This window comes from Saccopteryx bilineata, chromosome 6, assembly GCF_036850765.1.
Source record: "Saccopteryx bilineata isolate mSacBil1 chromosome 6, mSacBil1_pri_phased_curated, whole genome shotgun sequence".
Classification (NCBI taxonomy): Eukaryota; Metazoa; Chordata; class Mammalia; order Chiroptera; family Emballonuridae; genus Saccopteryx; species Saccopteryx bilineata.
In genome coordinates, this window is record NC_089495.1 from 209,316,175 (window position 1) to 209,332,646 (window position 16,472).

General features: G+C 61.2%; 1 protein-coding gene across 1 annotated transcript in view; it reads left to right on the forward strand.

Moving 5' to 3' along the window:
• CDH4 (cadherin 4) overlaps positions 1 to 16,472 on the forward strand; it is a 349,289-nt gene that overhangs the window by 258,950 nt on the left and 73,867 nt on the right. Inside the window, exon 4 of the mRNA XM_066237078.1 lies at positions 11,044 to 11,316. Within this exon, the coding sequence (XP_066093175.1) occupies positions 11,044 to 11,316 (273 nt within the window). The remainder of the gene's footprint in view (positions 1 to 11,043; positions 11,317 to 16,472) is intronic.

Genomic DNA, 16,472 nt, shown 5'->3' on the forward strand with positions numbered 1-16,472 from the left:
GACATTCACACCAGGGCCGTGTCCAGTGTCTTCCTGCCGAGGTGGGGACTCAACCCCAGGGACTGCAGACAGGCCCCTGAGACCCCCGAAGGCGGATGTGAGCGCCGGCCCGGCATCCCACCCAGCGCCCCAGATGTCGCCCACGCCTCTCCGGGCAGCAAGGACAGGCTGGCTGCAGCCCATGAGCCCCACCTCCCTGTGGTCCATGACCCCTCCATCCTCACCTGGTGGAGGTCGCCCCTCCTGCCCGCCCCCTGCATCCCCGTGAGCATGTCTCCGGGGGCCGCAGGTTGCTCAGGAGAGGACCTGGGTGAGAACCATTCCTGCATCTACTCCAGAGGGCAGGCCCCCCGAGTGGCCCTGCGTCCCCGTGAGCGCCAGAGGGCTGGCGTGCCCGGCCTGAACCCCAACATGCAGACTCAAACCCACAGGGGGCTTGCGTGCCACGTGTCACCTTGGGGCAGCAGCCTGAGGTCACCAGCTGCCACCACATCACGGACTTCGTGTCCAGCAAAAGGAGCGAGTGTGGCCCCCTCTACCCTCGCGCAGGTCCAGACAGCGCCATGCGGGCCCGGTTTCGCCTTCATGGGGACCGAGACACGCGTGTTTACCTGTATTTATGTGCATCTCTCCGTGGCAAAGACCCACACAGACACGGCTGTTCCCTGTGCAGAACCCACCGCCCGCCAGCGCCCCCAGCCCGGACGGGTGTTCTGTGGACGAGCAAAGCTCCCCCCCCAAAAAAAAAATTGCTGCTTTTTACTCCCTGTAGGGTGAAGGCACGAGTGAGTGGTTGTCCTAATGGGGGGGGCACCTCTGCCCCCCGTTTCTCTGGCTGTGGCCCCAGCCCAGGGCTGGTGCCCCACACCGGCTCTCCCTCTCCCTGCAGGGGCCGCCTGCTGCCCTGGGGCAGGCAGGGGCGGGGAGAAGGTGCCACTTGGACAGTGTTCCTGGCTGCGGGCGGCCTTGTGGGGCGGGGCCTCTGCAGCCTGAGCAGGGTCCGGCCAGGCTGGCCTTGTGTCGTCGGTCACTTTCCCCAGGCCTGCCCCCCGAGGAGGTCACTGCCCGGAGCACTGTCTCAATGAGACTTGAAGGGGACAAGACAAACGAGCCCCCGCAGGTGGCAGTGTGGGGAGCAGACAGTGAGGAAGGGCCGGTTCGGGCAGGGACGCGTCCAGTGGTGGCCTGACAGCCGGGACGGGGACGGGGACGGTGGGCGGGGGCAGGGACGCGTCCAGTGGTGGCCTGACAGCCGGGACGGGGACGGTGGACGGGGGCAGGGACGCGTCCAGTGGTGGCCTGACAGCCGGGACGGGGACGGTGGGTGGGGGCAGGGATGCGTCCAGTGGTGGCCTGACAGCCGGGACGGGGGACGGTGGGCGGGGGCAGGGATGCGTCCAGTGGTGGCCTGACAGCCGGGATGGGGACGGGGACGGTGGGCGGGGGCAGGGACGCGTCCAGTGGTGGCCTGACAGCCGGGACGGGGACGGTGGACGGGGGCAGGGACGCGTCCAGTGGTGGCCTGACAGCCGGGACGGGGACGGTGGGTGGGGGCAGGGATGCGTCCAGTGGTGGCCTGACAGCCGGGACAGGGACGGTGGGCGGGAGCAGGGATGCGTCCAGTGGTGGCCTGACAGCCGGGACGGGGACGGTGGGCGGGGGCGGGGACGCGTCCAGTGGTGGCCTGACAGCCGGGACGGGGACAGTGGGCGGGGGCAGGGGCTGCTGCCTGGACCCTGTTCTGTCTGGTCCCTTAGGGCCTCAGTCAGTCCCTCCCCTTGTCCTCCCGGCATCATCAGTGCGGACGAAACTGGCCATTTTTCTCACTAATTGACATCAGTGTGAACGACTCCATCCATTCCCACCACTAACGGTCTGGGGAAAAAGCGACACATTTTGGTTTAACGTACTAATTTAATTTTTTTACAGTGATTGTATATATATTTTTTTCTTTCTGTAAACTGAAGGTAATTTGGTTTCAGATAGCTCTGACTAAACATCATTTTCTCGATTCCCTGGAGCAGATACTCCTCCAGCACACGTGGGGGAGAAGCCTGCAGATGTGTCGGGTGGTCACAGCCTGGGGTGGAGGGGCTTCCCGCACCAAGGGCGTGGGGGCCCCAGCTGTCAGCCGTGCTGAACGGGGAGACCCTGGTCTGCAGTCGGGTGTGGGCCACGTGGGCACCGGGGGTCTGAGTGTGCTGGGGGTTGAGGATGGGGGAGCCGCCCAGGGGCACGTGATTGTCTTTCACACACGTGCATGAGCACACACGCACACTCATGGTCAGCAGACATATGCACACGTGCACACGCACATGCACACACATGATCGTCTTTCACACGTGCTCATCTCTCACACGTGCTCATCTCTCACACGTGTGCACACACGCACACACGTGGTATGTTGATGCACACATACACGTGGGGGCGTCCAATCACTTGGCGTCCACTTTCCCGCTACTCTGAGCGTGCACAGTGATCACAGCACAGCCCACGAAGCGATGATGTCTGCACGCGTGTGTGTCCCCGCCCACGACATGCTCACTCGTCCGCCTGCTCCCGGGTGCTGTGTGGCTTGGAGCACGGCCTTCTCTCTTCACTTCTGGGGGGAGACCAGGCTCAAGGAGCAAGAGGAGGAGCTTTGAGAGAGGAGGGACTTGGGGAAAGGTGGCGTTGACGCTGTGGAGGGCCAGCGTGGAGCCTCTCCACGGGGTGATGGCGATGGCTGGGTGCTGCCTGCAGAGCCCCGTCCACGCTGCCCCCCACACTGCCCCGTCCACGCTGCCCCCCAGGGCTGCTCGCGTCACAGAGCCACAGCCACTGGGCCTGGCAAACCCCCCACCCCGAGCCACGCTCCCCATTCCGGGCAAGGAGCAGAGAGGACCACGTGTCGGGTGGTCACAGCCTGGGGGGGGCTTGAGCAGGGTCCGGGCCAGGCTGAGCCGGGTCTGTTCTGACCTCTGGGGTCCCCCATCCCCAGGTGGGAGCGAGGGCAGGGCAACCTCCGCCTTCCTGAGGCGTCCTGGGTGGGTGAGCCAGGCGGGGGCGGGCAGGGGGTACGGAAGCGTCAGCACGAGGACTGCCCGTCCACGTGGCCACACGAGGAAATGCTCGTGCGTGTCACTCGGGTTGCCTTTCACCGTCGGAGTTCCATGGAATTTCCAGAACGACTCATCCTGAGAGGAAGATCAGAAACGGGGACCAGCGTGGAGCTTGGGGGGGTGGGGGGGTGGGGGGATACAGGAAGTAGCATGCTCTGCCTCCCCGCCCCCGCAGTGTCACAGACAGAAGTTGCCACCGAGCGCCTTTTCCGAACCAAAGTCACACAGGTGTTGTTCAGAGCGGCTCACGGTGTTGTTTGTGAAGAGCAGAGATGTCTTTCTGTTGTTCTATCTTGTTTTTGCTAAATACCGTTTCCTCCTGTCCGTCCTCAGCTGCCATGGAAACCAGCCGGAACGCTGCATTCTGTCCCCTCATTAAGTATTTCAGATGTGCTTGTTTACAGGGGAGAGAAGTGTGTTATTTTTCCAATGCACGTTGAAAGGGAAAGTGGAGAGGCTGGAATGAAAGGAGATTTTAGTGCCTTTTTGTTAATAAATCTGCTCCTTGGAGGCAGTCAGCAGCAGGTTTGACATTTGGGGGTGAGGGGCGAGGGGCACTCCCCTTCCTCTACTGCAGCGTTTTACCCCAAAGCCACAAGGAAGCAGAGAGGACGGGGACACTGCTGGGGGGAGACGGGGAAGAGAGTCGTCAGCGGCATGGACATCGGGGCGAGGTCCTGCCCAGCTGTCCCCACAGGTCTCGCGCTGCCCAGGGTGCTGTCCCCAAAGGCCTCCCATGCGGGGCAGCTCCTTGTGAGAGGAGCATTCTTGGGACCCCAACACGAAGACGTGGCAGGGGTCTGGCCCCTGGTCACCCACACATCAGCGTCGTCCAGGAATGGTCAGATGAGATGGTGTCCATGGGTCTGCGCATGACAGGTCACGGAGGACGGAGAGCTGGAGGCAGGAAGGACGCTGTCGGCCCCTGGGAGGTGAGGGCGGACCCTCGCGGCCTCGTCCAGCACCTGGACCCTCCAACCTGGGAAATGACCATGATGCCTGTCCCCTCGCTCTGCGTGAGCCACACAGAAGGGCCGTGCAGGCTGCACCTGGGAAGGCCGGGGGGGCAGTAAAGTCAGAGAGCCCACCCACCTGTTATTGTCCTCTCGTGCAAATCACAGCCACCGCCCCCACCCCTGCGAAGAAGCTCTTCTCTCAGCATTGCAGGGTCTGCCGGCTGCACTGGTCGTCAGAGAAACTGGATGGCACAGGGGTCTTCCCGGGGGTGCTGTCCAGGGCAGTGAAAGTGGACGTTCGCATGTGGGGTGCAAGGCCAACCTGGAACCCTCTGGTTGGGGAGAAGCCCTGCCGATGTCAGCAGTCACCGCCTGGCAGTCACCGCCTGGGTGGCAGGCACATCTCCCGGGGACCTAACCAGGAAGCTTCTCCATACGTTGTGTTACCGAATCGGGGAGTTGTGTCCAAGACGTTTTCTCAGTGCCGGGGGCCCTGGAGGTGCAAAGGACGCGTTCATTAGGTCAGCCCAGGGTCCGCCTGGTGGGACGGCCTGTTGGGGACGTCCGGCTGTCATCTGGGACTCCATCCTCAAAGGTCAGTCCTGCCGGCGCTCCTTAGAGAAGCACCTGGGAGCTGGTGTCTGTTTCCCCAGTCCGGAAACTTCTTGCAGGCGGCGGCTTCTGCTGAGCGCTCTTCTCTGGAGAACGGGACCCTCACTCCCCGCCACCTCCATCACCGCCGCACAGCACTGTCTAGAAGCATCAGGGTGCCCACCTCCAGTGGCCTGTGCTTGGGAACCCAGTCCTCCTCCTGGCCCCCCGCTCCCTGCCCCGCCCCGCTCCCTGCTCCCCGGCTCCCTGCTCCCCGGCTCCCTGCTCCCCGGCTCCCTGCTCCCCGGCTCTCTGCTCCCCGGCTCCCTGCTCCCCGGCTCCCTGCTCCCCGGCTCTCTGCTCCAGGGCTCTCTGCTCCCCGGCTCCCTGCTCCCCGGCTCCCTGCTCCCCGGCTCCCTGCTCTCCCGCTCCCTGCTCCCCGGCTCCCTGCTCTCCCGCTCCCTGCTCCCCGGCTCCCTGCTCCCCGGCTCCCTGCTCCCCGGCTCCCTGCTCTCCCGCTCCCTGCTCCCCGGCTCTCTGCTCCCCGGCTCCCTGCTCCCCGGCTCTCTGCTCCAGGGCTCTCTGCTCCCCGGCTCCCTGCTCCCCGGCTCTCTGCTCCCCGGCTCTCTGCTCCAGGGCTCTCTGCTCCCCGGCTCCCTGCTCCCCGGCTCTCTGCTCCCCGGCTCCCTGCTCCCCGGCTCCCTGCTCCCCGGCTCTCTGCTCCAGGGCTCTCTGCTCCCCGGCTCTCTGCTCCCCGGCTCTCTGCTCCCCGGCTCTCTGCTCTCCCGCTCCCTGCTCCCCGGCTCTCTGCTCCAGCTCTGGCTTTCACTGGCTGCTCCCACCTGCCCATCTGTCCCGGAGCCAGGCGCCCGTGCTGCCCTGTGTCTGTGGTCCCCATGCGTCTCAGAGCACTGCCCTCCTCGTAAGCAGCGCTGTGGGGCACACACGCGGTTCCCAGTGTCTCAGGCTCATCTACCAAGCAGACCCCTCGACCTGAACTGTGGAACCTAATTTGTTGGGTCAGGAAGGTGTGCGGTGGGCTCCATCCTAGATGTTCCTATCACACGGAAACACACACTGTTCATTCCCCCGCTATCCAGCTCACACCCACCTCAGCCAACATGGTGGGAGGCACCCAGGGGCCCCTGCACCGAAGGGGACCCCGAGTGTTTTAGGACACAGTTTATTGGCTGAAAGCCAGCACCCATACCTGGCGCTTTGTGATCCTGCGTTCCCAACAGGCAAGTGGTTGGATAATATAAATATATAGAAAAATGGAATAAACAATAACCTTTGCCCAGTGATTGGACGAGGCGCGTGGCCACCATCTTTCCCTAACATGTTTTTTTTCCCTCTTTTAGGAAAAAAAAAAAGCACTCATTTAAAACCTGCCCCAGGTCTGTTTTGCATTATTCATCTCTTGTGAGCGCTGGTGGGAGGGAAGTGACCCGACCTCGTGGTGATACTGCCGAGTCCCTGAAGACCTCACCCACAGTCACAGTCAATTACGCTCACAATCTGACACGGAGCTTTCCGGCTGTGAGGGGGCGCAGGGCGGCGGGGCCTCGGAGAGGAGCTGAGGGAAACGGGGTGCGCGCTGTGAGGGGGCGCAGGGCGGCGGGGCCTCGGAGAGGAGCTGAGGGAAACGGGGTGTGCGCTGTGAGGGGGCGCAGGGCGGCGGGGCCTCGGAGAGGAGCTGAGGGAAACGGGGTGTGTGCGCTGTGAGCGGCCGCAGGTGGGAGCCAGAGGACAGGTTGGGGTTGGGGCTCAGGTCTGGGCTGGACGCGGGGACGGTGGGGCGTTTTGGCATCACACCGCTTGCCGTGAATTCAGAGCCTCGCCCTTCCTGTGAAAACAGAAGACGGTCACTGTCCCCGCGGCGTCCTCCGAGCTCATTTAACTTTGGACTCTTCCCCTGAGGGACGACAGTGTGCCCTTTAATGCCCGGGCTTTGGTACTTCATCCCTGGACGGAGGGTGCCCGCACGTGGAGGCTGGGCGGGAAACCCACCAGGAGAGAGCCGCCAGGGCCCGCGACACATGGGTGGAGAAGGACCAGCCTTCCTGGGCGCCCCAGACCCCCGCCACGTGCCAAGGGGACCAGCCCACACAAGACGTTCTATCCCCACAAAGGGGCGTCCGCTGCGGCAGGAACCCGTACAGCTCGGGAGGGTGATCAGCTACCCTCACTGGGCTTCCTGCCCGCACCCCAGCTGTCTGGGGGACCCCACAGCACAGAGGGCTGGCCCCTCCAGTGGGGACACTGAGGCCCAGAGGGAATCCAAGGTCCCACACCAGCACCAGGGCCCCAGCCTGGGGAAGCCCCCCTCAGCAGGTCGCTCTTGGCCATCAGCAAAAGGAAGCCCATTCTAAGCACAATTGATTAAGACTCCGTGGGGAAAGGAGGCTGGAAGGAGAAACGCTTCGTAAATAAAGGCTGACTGAGGGCAGACAGACATAGGCCTTCGCAAATCACAGTCTGGCCTCTGCGTGGTCACATCCAGGACACACGCCTCCCCGGCCATCCCAGAGCAGGGTCCCGCTCACGTGCGGCCCTGTGCCGGGAACACGTACACATGAGTGTCTGTGTGCACGCACACGTACACAGGCATGTGCCCATACGCACCTGCGTGTTACACACACGCGTACAATTCTCAGCAACGCAAAGGCCACATCCTCAGCCTCGCCCAACGCCCAGCTGCCATTCGCTGGGAACACAGAGCAGGAATGCGTGGGGAAAGCTGGCAGACGCCGTCTGTCCGGAAATGCTTCCGGGAGTAACTGGAAGCTCCCGTTACCGTTATCACACTTGTGCGTCAGCGTTTACGCATCGCAGTCAGAAAGGCCAGGGCCACCACGGCGTTCAGGACGCGCTGGCCCCTCCCGAGTCGCCGCCCCCTCTGAGTCGCCGCCCCCTCTGAGTCGCCGCCCCCTCTGAGTCCCCACCCCTCCCGAGTCGCCGCCCCCTCTGAGTCCCCGCCCCTCCCGAGTCTCCGCCCCTCGGCCTCCTCCCAGGAGAAGTTGGTGCGTCTTCCAGGCTGGAGCTGGTGCAGGGTTGGCGTTGATTTCCACCAGGTTTTGTTATTAGGTTTGTCTCACGGCTTTGAAATAGTAGCAAACACGGTCAGTTTATTTAAACAACATGGGAAAGTAAACACCATGCAAGCTCTTCCTAAGCAAATGGCGATAATAGGGTGGTTGTTTTTTTAACGGCTCCATGAAAACCCTTTAAAATTCTGAGCGTGACAATCAGAGGGCAGGGGCCCAAAGCAACATTAGGAAGGCAGACCTGTGCTCTCCACTCATCGTACCAGGAGATGTAGGGGCCACGCGGACAGCCAGCCCCCCACCCAGAGGTGGGGCTTGTGGCTTCGGCTCCCGTGTCCCCTCCTGCGTGCAAGGTTTGTTTGGCCAAGTCTGTCTGGCTGCCCTAAGCAGACGTGCCCAAGAACAAGCTCCGGCTAGGTCCCTTCTCCTGGGCAGGTAACTGGGGACAGCTGAGCCTTCTTAACTATGGGTGGAGGAGCCCCGGGCAAGGCTGTGAGTTTGTAGAGCACCTCGGTCACCTAGAGGGCCCCCTAAACACAGACTCGGGGCCCCGCCCCAGAGGTAGTCAATCCTGGGTGGGACCTAAGACTGGGCATTTCTAATGAGCTCCCAGGAAGCTGATGGGCAGAGGACGGAGAGCCCTCATGCCACAGTCTGGGATTTGTCACCGCATCCTGGGCGCAGGCAGCTCCCCACCTCTCCAGGGGGAGTCCTGATTCCTGCCCAGCCCACCGCAGTGAGGACAGGAGAGGGGACGCGACCTCACAGGCAGAGAGTCTCCTGAGAGAAGGGCCCCACTCAGCCAGGTGCTCTGGCCGGGAGGGTGGGGAGTCTAATGAATGGGCTGTGTGACCCTCAGAAGTTCCCTGGCCTCTCTGAGGCCCCTGTCATGTCCCTTGTAAAGCCGGCGTGCTGACGCCTCCCACTGAACTGGGGACGGGCGGATTTGAGCAGAGACTGTGGGAAAGCTCAGCACCTGTGAGGCTCTGGCCACCCCTGCAGGCGGGCGGGCGTGGAAAGCCGCCGTCTGTGCCCAGGCTGCGGGGGGAGAACAGGGCCCGTCCTCAGCGCAGGCCTGTGACGCTCTCAGGGAGCCCGGAGCTGACCCCGCCCTGGGTCATCACGACTGAGGATGGGTCCCGGAGCGGCATCTGTCTGCGTGGCTTGCGCAGGAGGTGGCACAGGGTCGTGTACCGACAGCCAGGCCACCTTGCACGGCTCCTGCCGAGGGTGGGTGGGGACGCGGCCCAGGAAAGGCTCAGGGCGCTCATTGCTGCAGACTCTGCAACTGGGGAGCTGAGCACCGTACACAGCTGGGAGCCGGGAGGAGGAAGTCCCAGACGGGGTCTCTCACTGGGGTGCGGCTCCTCCAGATGGGTTTTCCACTGAGATGGCTTTGAGTTTGGGCATTGGGGACAGAGATATTCTTTTCTTTCTTTTTTTTTTTTTTTTTTTTTTTGCATCAATTAGGCAGTTTTGTGTATATGTTTTAGGCGGCTTTTTGGCAAAAGCGAAGGGGGAAGTCTCTCTGTCCACAGAGGGTGACACACCCACTGGGGTTCTCAAGGGACCTTGAGCTCAGCCAGAGGGTGGGGACCGCACTGTGATTGGCAGATGCCTCCAGCCAGTCTGTCTTCTCTGCCTCGGGCTTGTCTGTCCAAGGTCTGTCTCTGCCGTGTGACCACACGTGTGCTCAGGGCCCCAAGACTCAGTGTAACATGGACATCAACTGTGAGCACGGAGCTGAGGCACATGCTACACAGGGTGTCTTGACAATAGACACGGAGGTGATGTGGGCATAAGTGTCTTGTGTGTGTACCTGAAAGTCTGCCAGCTCTTCTCACGATGGGAAGCTGTGCACGGGGTGGCATGCAAATACACAGAGATAAAAGGAATCAAGCAGAACAAAATCACATGAAACTCGCTGGCAACCAGAGAAAACTGAGGTTGACATCCAGGCGTGTCTTGGTCCAATCCCTTCTCGACACTTTAAAAAAATAAATACATATGTACATAAGACTCCAACCTATGTGCTCTTATTGACCAATATCACCCCATTAAATTTGTTTCTAAATAAAAAAATAATAAGACCCATGCTGCATGTGTACTAAAGACATTTCTTCACGTCCAAGTTTTCAAAGAGTAACTCTGAGCAGCTGTCATATCCCAAGATAAAAACACAGCATAATGCATTTAATTACTGTTTACTATCAGACACTCAGAGACCTTTTTTCTGATATTTCCCCTATTTTGTATATGTAACGTTGTTATAAAGACATCTGCAGTGAGCATCTTAATGCGGAGATTTTTTGGCCCACCTGCAGCGGCTCTGGGACAGATTTCCAGTGGTAGAATTTGTCCGCAGCTCTTGCTAGCCGCTGGCGGGCTGGTGGCCGGCAGGGTGTGGCCAGTGCCCAGCCGTGGTGGCCCCCCCATTGACGTCAGCGCAGCCAACACTCCTTCCCCCTGGGCTCGCGGCCAGCGTGGGCCCTTACCAGTCTAACTCCCACGGAAACCCTCTAAACTCACTGCTGTTAATGTCCTCCCCGTTCCATAAAAGAAGGGCTGGGCATTTAGCAAGATTAAGGGACTCGGCCCGTGTCCCATGAGTCCTTGCATGCGCATAAATAGGACACCCCAGGTCTGCCACCTGCTGTGCCCCCCACGTACCCTCAGCCGTCACCCTCCTGGACTCGCACACAGCACACTCCTCAGTGCTGCAGGTTCACTTTGGTTAACCTCATAGGTGTGGTAGTTGAAGGGGACACACTGCTTTGGTGTGCATGGTTTGATTACTAAAAACACAAACATTTTTAGAAGTTTACTGACCTTTTATTTTTCTGTAAGTATCTATTCATGTCTTTTTCCTGTTACAAAAAAAAAATCAAACTTTTTGTTGATTTGTAAGAACTCTTTATATAGCAAGGCTGTTAACCCTTTGTCTCAGGCACGCGTATATCGAGTGTTCCCAATGCATCAGTTACTGTTAGGCTATGTTTTTGTCAACAACGGTTTTAAATTAAAATGGATTCGTGTTTCCCTTTGGGGATTTTTGTTTTGCATCTGCGGGGGATTTAAAATCTTGGGTCTGCTCTGTTGGTTAAATCGTTAACTGCCTTTTCTTCTTTGTGGTTTCTTCCTCCCCCTCCTGCCCCGTTTGACTCTGTAATCTGTGTTTCTGTGGAGATGGGGTCCTGCTCGATGTTCCCTCATCACCCAACCCCTCTTCCCCACGTCATCCAACCCTTTTCTGTCGAGGGGGCGTCCCGGGGTTCTCTGAGCCAGCGCCTCTCTCCTCCGCCAGGGATTTAACCAGACTCCCCTGGCTCTTCTCTCCCCCTCGGACAGGTGCCGCAGAAGGGAGTGAGGACTCCGGCCCTGGACCCCACGCAGCCCCCGAGCCAGGGGGCGAGGACTCCGGCCCTGGACCCCGCCCAGCCCCCGAGCCAGGGGGCGAGGACTCCGGCCCTGGGCCCCACGCAGCCCCAGGGAGACAGGCTGCTGCCGTGGCCCCCGCACCAGCGCGCCCACGGGCTGCGGAGGCAGAAGAGGGACTGGGTCATCCCCCCCATCAACGTGCCGGAGAACTCGCGGGGGCCCTTCCCACAGCAGCTCGTGCGGGTGAGTGCAGCCCCCTCCCGCGAGGGGGCGGGGTGCTGGTCTCGGCTTCCCAGCCTCTGCTCTGTGGATCTGGGTCCTCACGTCCCACAGACGTGTTCCTGGGGAGGGGCGGGGCGGGGGCGGGGGTGGGTTTGCATGTTTGCATTTGGTGTCAAAAGATCAAGATTTCACCTTTTCCTTACCAAGTGTTACACAGAATGACACAGAGCAGAGGGACCCAGAGAGGCCATCAAGGCGTCTGGGGCAGAGCGGCTGCATGAGCTGGGCCTCCTCTCTCTTTCTCTCTCTCTCTCTCTCTCTCTCTCTCTCTCTCTCTCTCTCTCGGTGGCTGTCAAGTGACAGCTCTCAAGGGTGGGAGGCAGTGCGGCGAGGTTTCGGTTCTGGCCTTTGGTCTGATTGTTCACGCATCTCTCTCTCCAATTATGACTGTGTTACTGAACAGCGGCGTGTCTGGGACGATGGTCTTGGTGAAAAGTCACACGTCTCGTGGCTGAGACGGGGCTGCCAGGCCGGCGGTCCTGTGTCCAGTGGCCCATGATTGAATCGATTGCGCCCCCATAGCGAAGCCTCCGCAGAAACCCAAAGGGACCCGGTCCGGAGAGTTTCCAGGCAGGTGACCACCTGGGTGTCCGGGAGGGTGGCGCCTCCCGGGCAGGCCGTGGAACCCGGGCGCCCTTCCCCACACCTCGCCCTGGGCGCTCTCCGCGGCCCGTGCCTGAGTTCCGTCCTTCACCATAGACGGATGACCTCGCTAGCGGTGCGCTGTTTCTCTCAACGCCGTGCTGCGGTGGTACATCAGTCGGGACCAGAGAAGGGGGCACTGGGATGTCCGCTCCGTACGCAGCCGGTGGGTCAGGAGCAGAGGTGACCCGCTGGACTTGGGATTGTCCGCAGTGGGGGCGGCCTTGTGGAGCTGAGCCCTTTGCCTGGGTGGGGTGACACTGTCTCTGGGGAGGCAGTGTCAGAATGGAGTCAAACTGTTGGACACCGGCTGGTCACAGAGAACAGCTCAGTGAGGGGACAGACCCCACCGCGGTGTCAGAAGCGCCGTGACACACAGAGCTTTCTCCCTCTCGCGGCATAAAGCCAGCCCTCCTACCCCCACCCCCACCCCCACGAGGGGCAGTCGGGCTTTCCAGAGCCACTGCCTGCCCGTGAGCCGCCCGGCTGGGCTGCAGATGTCACCGTGAAAAGGAGGCAAGGACCCGAACGGAGCACTCAGGGGTCGGAACCCCGCCCTGGGCACCGTTTCCCGGGACCCCCGCCTCCCGGTGGTGGATGCCAGCCCCGTGTCCCCTGCATTCACGCCCCCGCCACCCGCCAGGCACGCGCCGTATCCATCACCATCACCCGGCAAACATTCTTCTCTAGTGATTGAGTTTTAAGATAAGCTGATTCCGGCCCTGGCCGGTTGGCTCAGCGGTAGAGCGTCGGCCTAGCGTGCGGAGGACCCGGGTTCGATTCCCGGCCAGGGCACATAGGAGAAGCGCCCATTTGCTTCTCCACCCCTCCGCCACGCCTTCCTCTCTGTCTCTCTCTTCCCCTCCCGCAGCCAAGGCTCCATTGGAGCAAAGATGGCCCGGGCGCTGGGGATGGCTCTGTGGCCTGTGCCCCAGGCGCTAGAGTGGCTCTGGTCGCAACATGGCGACACCCAGGAGGGTCGCAACATGGCGACGCCCAGGATGGGTAGAGCATCGCCCCCTGGTGGGCAGAGCGTCGCCCCTGGTGGGCGTGCCGGGTGGATCCCGGTCGGGCGCATGCGGGAGTCTGTCTGACTGTCTCTCCCTGTTTCCAGCTTCAGAAAAATGCAAAAAAAAAAAAAAAAAAAAAAAGATAAGCTGATTCCACAAGCAGACTTCCCATTAGATCACAACCAGAAAGCTGGCCTCGTTTGCGACGACAACGCACGTTGCCCCTACAGCAAGGACGAGGCAGAGAAAACAGCTGTTGCCGTCAGCTGCTGACCTGCCCCCACGCGGAGCCCAGCGGTCGCCACCCCCCCCTGCCGGTTTGGAAGGCAGAGGTGACTTTGACGTCCCTGAGGCTTTCTCCTGAATGTGGTCGTCAGGACAGAACACGAATTGGGAAGGGAGTGAGATTTTCCTTGTGGTTCGGTTTTATTTGAAGCTTCCTGCTTGGACTGCCCCAAAATCACTTCTCATAGAAAGTGGCTGATCTGACTCAGGCGGGAAAACTTTTTCTGTAAAAAGCCAGAGAGTCAGCACTTTAGGATTTGCCGGCTAACCGGCCTCTGTGGCCCTCGTCGTGCAAAAGCTGCCACAGGCCACATGTAAACCAAAAGGTGGGCTGTGTGCTGATAAAACTTTATTTACAAACACAGGCAGTGGGCCGGACTTGGCCCGTGCGTGGACCAGAGCAGGAAGGTTGTAGTGAGTTGAGTGAGTTCACAATGGACACCTGGCACTGTCATCTGCTCGCACGCCAGAGGGCCCACGGACGTGCCTATGCTAGAACTGCGGGGGAAGGCGAGGCGGAGGTGACGCAGGAAAAGCTACAAACTCCACTGAGCAGGGAGACCATCCCAGCGGCTCAGACGTGCTGTCTTCTCAGCTGCAGGTCGCTGTGGTTTGGAGAGCATTTGCCCTCTGCTCCTGGGACACCCCGAAGGGTCCGGCAGCCCTGCCTGAGGGGAGGGCCGCCTCCAGGCCTGAATGTCCCCTCTGAGCACAGAGTCAGGTGAGGATGAGAGCTGGCAGCTGCAGTGACGAGCATCCCACGTCAGAACCCTCCTGCATGGAGGCTTACTGTATTCCTTGCTCCTGTGAAGGTCGTCCGGGGCTGGGGTCAGTCAGGCCCAGAGTGCGGGCATCAGGCCTGTCACAGGGTGGACATGGCGTGTATCAGTTTACCTGAATCCCACTGACCAAAACCCAGACACGTGCCCACGGACACTTGCAAGGGACAGCTGGAAGCGTAGACTGGCGCTGTGCCCGGGAGGAGGGGACGTGTGAGGTGAGCAGCTCTCTCCCACAGCCGCTTTCCTGGGACAGGAACAATGTGTCCTGTCCTCACGTGGTCCAGCTAAGCAGCGGAGCCCAGGACCAGGGGTGTCCCAGGGGACCTGTCGGACCTGCAGAGCCCAGGACCAGGGGCGTCCCAGGGGACCTGTCGGGCCTGCAGAGCCCAGGACCAGGGGCGTCCCAGGGGACCTGTCGGGCCTGCAGAGCCCAGGACCAGGGGCGTCCCAGGGGACCTGTCGGGCCTGCAGAGCCAGGGCCAGGGGTGTCCTAGGGGACCTGTCCGACCTGCAGAGCCCAGGACCAGGGGCGTCCCAGGGGACCTGTCCGACCTGCAGAGCCCAGGGCCAGGGGTGTCCTAGGGGACCTGTCGGGCCTGCAGAGCCCAGGACCAGGGGCGTCCCAGGGGACCTGTCCGACCTGCAGAGCCCAGGGCCAGGGGTGTCCTAGGGGACCTGTCGGGCCTGCAGAGCCCAGGACCAGGGGCGTCCCAGGGGACCTGTCGGACCTGCAGAGCCAGGGCCAGGGGTGTCCTAGGGGACCTGTCCGACCTGCAGAGCCCAGGGCCAGGGGCGTCCCAGGGGACCTGTCGGGCCTGTGTCACCAGCCTGCCCCGAGCCTGGTGTCCCTTTGCCCCCCTGCCCCGCCTCAGTCTCATGGTCCCCACAGCACTTAGCCTGTCTGACGTCACCTGCGTTCTTCGCTTGTCTAAGGACAGGCCTCCCGGTGCCCAGTGAGCGCTACAGATGCTGAATGAGTGCAGGGAGCGATCCCAGCGCTGACTGGCGTGGGCGCCATCGGCTCGCGCCTGCAGTGGACGCGGCACGGGGGACTTAGCGGGGCTCCGAGCACAGGTGGCCTCGGCCATCAGAGCTCCTCAGACGGACGCTGGAGCCCATTGCCCAGGAAGCCTGCTCCGCCTCCAGCGAAGACGGGTGCCCAAGCCTGGCTGGGCTCTGGTAGGACACCTCATCTTTGGCAAATGGAAAACTCAACCTCCATTACGGTTTCCGTAAAAGATTTGTCTTTTCCAAACATACTCCGAGTTATGATGGAAGAATTCAGCCCACACACACACGCGCACGCCCGCACACACACACACACGTGCATACTCGTGTGCACACATGCACACGTTTCCACACGCACTGGCACACACACGTGCATGCACACACCCTCTCATACACGCCCTCTCTGCCTCCCTCCCCCGCCTCTCCCCCCAGTAACTTCCCTTCCCGCAAAGATAGGGCTTCGTTTGGGTGCTTCTCGGCCACCGCCGCCCGCGGACCCCGTCTCCAGAGAGCGGATGCGTTTCCTGACTGCGTGCTGGGGGCAGCTGCCCGGAGAGGAGCCCCTGTCCCGAGGGCGGGTGCCGCCGGACGGCAGCAGGAAGCAGAGCGGGGCGCACTGCTGGGATCAGCTGCAACTCTCTGCTCGTTAAGGCATTTCACTCTGATACAATATGTCCAATGAAAGGCGGGAGGGAGAAGAACAGACAATGCTACCCCCCCCCCAAAAAAAACGCTGTTCATTATAGGCTTTCTCCTGGAAAGAATGTCGTGTCTCCTCATCTGCACGGGGCCAAATCAGTAAACCCACGCGTCCGGGCCGAGCGTGGAGGCCCTGGGCGTGGTCTGCCCAGCGAAACAGACCACGGTCTAAATCCAAGTAGCGGGTAAGGGGAGGCACCGCGGCAACGCCACTTGGAAGTTCCAGGCTGTTCCTTCCTGTCACTGTGGAGGGAAAACAAGTCAGTCGCTGAGTCATCCCCTGGAAGTTCTTTGTTCTGGGGGAAAAGGCATACGGGGATGCTCGGGGGGAGTTTAGCATGACTCTCTCTGCTCCCCAATTCCAGTTCTGGGCTCTGGAAGGGAGAGTCCGGGCCACCTGCGGGTGCGGAGCGCCGTGCGGGCGGGCGCGGGCGACTCCGAGGGCGGAGGACACGGCGTCCTGTCAGGGCCTCGGAGCCACGAGGCCGTCGGCTCTCTGCTTATCACTCAGAATGGGGTCCCTTCACTATCACCGGGACCTCTTCACAGGCAGACGAGCGCGGGGCTTTGAACCGCCACAGGCTTCTCTGGCCGGCGGATTAGGTTTGACTGCCGGCGAGATTCTCAGTGAGGATAAAAAAAAATTTTTTTTTAAATCAAGCTTTTATAAAAAAAAAAAAGGAAGGTGAGT